This window comes from Limulus polyphemus, unplaced genomic scaffold (genome assembly GCF_000517525.1).
Source record: "Limulus polyphemus unplaced genomic scaffold, Limulus_polyphemus-2.1.2 Scaffold25, whole genome shotgun sequence".
Classification (NCBI taxonomy): Eukaryota; Metazoa; Arthropoda; class Merostomata; order Xiphosura; family Limulidae; genus Limulus; species Limulus polyphemus.
Window position 1 is genome coordinate 364917 of NW_013665635.1, and position 5143 is coordinate 370059.

General features: G+C 36.0%; 1 protein-coding gene across 3 annotated transcripts in view; it reads left to right on the top strand.

Moving 5' to 3' along the window:
• LOC106458921 (DNA mismatch repair protein Mlh1-like) overlaps positions 1–1622 on the top strand; it is a 44649-nt gene extending 43027 nt beyond the window's left edge. For all 3 annotated transcript variants that reach the window (XM_013918491.2, XM_022385479.1, XM_022385473.1), the window contains exon 17: positions 1401–1622. In XM_013918491.2, coding sequence (XP_013773945.1) covers positions 1401–1547 — 147 coding nt within the window. In that variant the 3' untranslated portion in view covers positions 1548–1622. The remainder of the gene's footprint in view (positions 1–1400) is intronic.
• Positions 1623–5143: the final 3521 nt, after the last annotated feature.

Sequence of the window (5143 nt, forward strand, 5' to 3'; positions counted from 1 at the left end):
TCCCGATCTCTGTGTCTGCTATCCTCAGTTCCCGCCGACCGTAATCGCTGTCTTTCTTTCTCTCTGCCTGCTTCGTCTCCGCTACGTCTCTGTCTTCACTACTGCTTCGACTCGTCTGTCTCTCTCACTGTCTAGCGCACTTATATACGATAATACTGCCTGTTCTAGAAACTTCTAAGACTCTCAACACATGCTACCAGCGTCAGTTGATGCAACGCTGTCGCAACACACTAGCGAATCTTCTAGAATACTCGTCACGTGACCCCGCTGTCGTAACGCACTGGCGAATCTTCTAGAATACTCATCACGTGACCACCACCACCCCCACACTGTCGTAACAGTAATATCAAACAGTCTTACGTACCAGCACTGAAGAAGCTGCAAAGGTGAAATGTTGGTTAAAATAAAAATTCTCTTATAATTAGCTAGAGTGAAAAGGTCCATTTTTTCTCTAAATTTATTATCAAAATGTGAAATTTCCTCCAGTATGCACTGTAGAAGTATGACCTGTGTTTTTATGTATTTCAGCCTTTATTTTGAAAACCTTAAAAAATTATTTGGCCATGGGGAACTGCACTTTTTGTAATAAAGAATAAAAAATTGTTCCTGTCAGTGGTCCTGTTAAAAAGTCATATTAAGATGTCTGATTAGTTTTTTGCCATAGACTCAATTTATAGGTTAATACTTTTCCCACCTTGTTCAGAGTGGTATAATTAGAAAACAAATATATAAAGAAAAGCCAAATTATAACAAAATATTAATTTATCAGCAAAAGCTTTCTGTATACAAATCACTAGTTTTATAATAACATGTCAAAATGAGGGACACATGTTTATATAAACAACTTTTCCAAAGCACTTCAAATCACCTGTCCAACTAATGACCCAAAACAACAATCACGAGATTAATCCAAATTTAAACTGTGAGTATATATACCACGCCAAATTACTCGTACTTTATTATTACTACTTGTAACTAACATAACACATTTTTATGAACCTCTTTTGTTTTTTAATGTTGATTGTGACTTTCAGAAAAAATTAATTTTGTTGTGTCCTCATTAATAATTTAGATGCATCCTGATGTTGGACATTAGTTTAAGAATGGAAACCTTGGAGAACATCTGAATTAGAATGTGACCAGTTAGTAGTTGTTTATAGCACTGAATATGAAAGTAGAGATAGGATCTTCATAATAGCAGATCAACTGCTCTTTGTTAATTTTCATGATGCACATTAATACAGTGGAAATACAACAGTTTCAAGGTACTGTGTAGTGGTCGTTTGTACATTTGTGCAGTAAATCCAAATATTGGACAGAAAATGAGAGCATTGATAAAACTTCTGACAAAAATATTAACATTCATAAGTTTAACATGAAGCTGAATTTCTTCCATTCAGGTTCCAAGTTGGAAATGGACAGTGGAGCATGTTCTTTATCCTGGTATCCGGTCCACACTGACACCTCCAAGGTTCTTTGCAGAAGACTCCACAGTTCTCCAGATAGCTGATCTACCTGATTTGTACAGAGTGTTTGAAAGATGTTAATATATTTTCTAACAGAAATGTGTACTGTATTCATTAAACTGTAAGATATTTAATAACAACTGTTGGTCACGTTTCTAGAAACAACTTATCATGGTTTTTACTAGAGAGTTTATCTTGTGAATGGTTCCTATCCGTATCACATAGTTTAATGCCCATGAACGTCTTTCTAAATATATAAAATAAAACCTTGATGGTAGTTGGTTCTAAAACATTTCTCTGAATATCTTCCTACAATTTTACTATTGTTAACCAGAACTAAGGAAAACAATTTTTTTTTAATCTAAGGTTTGACCTTGTTTTACATTTTATTTGCCCCTCACTAGCTCAGCTGTATACCTGGCGGCTAAAAATCGGGCTTAGATACCTATAGTGGACACAGCACAAATAGCCCATTATCAGAGCTGACGACAGAGGGGCAGCTGCCCCGGCCCGGCAGTGGGATATTCCAAAGCTCACTACTTAATGAGCTAAAATGGCTACTGCTTTTTCATAGATTCATGAAGAAATTTGTCACCTAAATTTCTTTTATGAAAAATCAGTAAAAGGTTAATAAACAGAATGAAAGGGGGCCCGATAGTATTACTGACCCTGGGGCCTGGGCTGGCTCTCGACGCACCTGTCCATTATATATCTTTCTGCTTTAGTAAAAACGAATAAATACATTTTATTTTAGTTATGACTGTCTAGTTATTTAATAAATAGATATTTTTTGTTTGTGCGTTTATAATGCGTTTTATTGGCTACTTGTACAAGGACCTTTCTTCTACTTTGTAATTAAAATTTTAGAAACACCATTATATAAATTTTCGGTAAATATTCTTAAAGCTTGCAATATATTTACTATATGATTTTAATATCATCTGAAATTAGTTGACTCTTTTTTTTTAAGCTAATTGAATCTCATGATCATAAGTTAATGCCTTACGATTTTCTTGTACCCATATTGATTTATATAAATGGAACACTCAGCTTATCTAAGGAATGCAGTAGACTACGTTAATTTATCACGTGCTTTTGTTGATAGCATCACATCGAGAATGCCCACTAGTGGCACAGCGGCATGTCTGCGGACTTACAACGCTAGAAACGCTAGGTTTCGATACCTGTGGTGGGCAGAGCACAGATAGCCCATTGTGTAGCTTTGTGCTTAACTTCAAACAAACAAACACATCGAGAGTATTCATACTGTTAAAAAAAGGGGGAGGGGAAAATCGTCACAATGTAAAACTTAAATTATTGTGGTACAATATTACAAGCTAGTAGTAGTTTTGTTATTATATTGCATGAGGGCCGATTGATAAGTTTGCCTGACTTTACGGACTTACAACGCAAACGTTCGATGTTCAATTCCCCGCGATGGACAGTGTGCAGCTAGCCAATTGTGTAGCTTTGCACTAAGAAAACAAAAAAGATTTCTGGACTGTGAAAACTTGGTTCACACCCTCTTACAACGAGAAAAAAACAATAAATCACTTGCCACGCTCTAGGGCCGTCGGTATGCTATTCGATTAGAGTAGCCCATAAGTTGACGGAGGGTGGTGTTAACTAGCAAGAGCTAGTTGTCTAGGTTAGTTTCATTAAATTATTACAAATATTTTCGTATGAGTTATTCATATCGGTAAAACCAGCACTAGGCCCGGCATGGCCAGGTGGTTAGGGCACTCGACTCGCAATTTGAGGGTCGCGGGTTCGAATCCACGTCACACCAAATATGCTCGCCCTTTCAGCCGTGGGGACGTTATAATGTTACGGTCAATCCTACTATTCGTTTGTAAAAGAGTAGCCCAAGAGTTGGCGGTGATGACTAGCTGCCTTCCCTCTAGTCTTACACTGCTAAATTAGGGACGGCTAGCGCAGATAGCCCTCGTGTAGCTTTGCGCGAAATTCAAAACAAACCAAAAATTAGCACTAAAATAAATAACCACTCTTTACCTGCATCCTTAAAAAATGTGTAGTTAAAAAGGCGTTCTCTGCGATGTAACTTTCTTCACATTTCTTAATTTGGAAACAAACTGAAAGTTAGCGTAATCATGTACTGTTTGTCTACCGAACGAGTAAAAGTTTACGATCTTTATAGGACGTAGGACTAGTTCATCAAAAATCGTGTTCCTAGAAACTGTGCAGCGTGAAACCTAGCGGTGTATGTTGTACATATATATATATACCGAATTTTATATGGTGTTAAAGTGTTTTTACGTTAACCGAATGCGCATATTAAAGAAGGAATGTTAATCATCATGCCTCTACACGAAATATGGCATGTTTTTGTTAAATACACGAGTTTGTTGTTTACTAAAAATCAGATGTGTTACAAAAGCGTTTGTACTCAAGATATGTAAGTGAAATGCTGACATCAGTTTGATTCAGACCCTAATAAGTCGTAGTTCATGTGAAGGATAAGCATATTTTAGTATTTCGTTCAGTTTACATATTGCATTTGTATAGCCTCTAGAACCTCCAAAATGCATATCTGTAGTTTTTTTGTTTTCAGTATCCTTGTATATTTTATCTGGTATTTACTGACCTCTACCACGTTAAATCAGCAATACAGCATAAAATGATAGCTGACATCAAATACATAATATCATGTTAAATGGCACTCTGTAAATGGTTATGGCATGTGCACTTTCACCCCCACCCGTGCACATAGGGTTGACGTTAAGTTGCCACCGTGTGGCAATGGCAGAAAATTTTAAGAAATTAGTAAATCGTGAATCTTAAAATTGTTTTATCAAAACTAAACTTCTACAGTCATTCCTTATATAAAAAAAACAACATAAACTTAAAAATGAAATTGATGTGGTGCACACTCGTGTAAATATAACCAATTACAAGAAAAAACAAAAATAAAGTCATTCTGTGAGCCGCGGCTAAAAAGTAAAAATTCATTAAAAACGCGGTAGTGAGGAACTACCTAGGTTTTCTCAAACTGAAACATACGACTGCACATTTTTTTATTGGTATTTTTCTGTAAACTAGCTGATAAACTCAAATGGAATTATATATTATAAACATTAGCTTATGTTTTAATAAAATTCTAATGAGGTTTAAATATGTTATAAAGACTATTGAGGATACGGATCAGCGAAATTTGAGATAAAACTATTTAAACGTATAAATTTACACGTTTAAATAGTTGCTTAAGACACCAATTTTATATTGGTTGTTTCATTAACTTTCTTTGAACTGCTATAAAATAAGTTTTATGTATTAAGAAAACTTTGGATAGAATTAAATGGTTGTGGTATTCCAAGAATTAACCTAGTACACAGTTACATGATCTTTAGAATAAATGAAGATTCGTGGAATTGGAATGCAGAAAGGTTTGGTTTGTTTTGAACTTCGCGCAAAGCTACACGAGGGCTATCTGCGCTAGCCGTTCCTAATTTAGTTTGTTTGTTTTGAACTTCGCGCAAAGCTACATGAGGGCTATCTGCGCTAGCCGTCCCTAATTTAGAAGTGAAAGACTAGAGGGAAGACAGCTAGTCATCACCACCCACCGCCAACTCTTGGGCTACTCTTTTACCAACGAATCCCTAATTTAGTAGTGAAAGACTAGAGGGAAGACAGCTAGTCATCGCCTCTGATATCCGTCT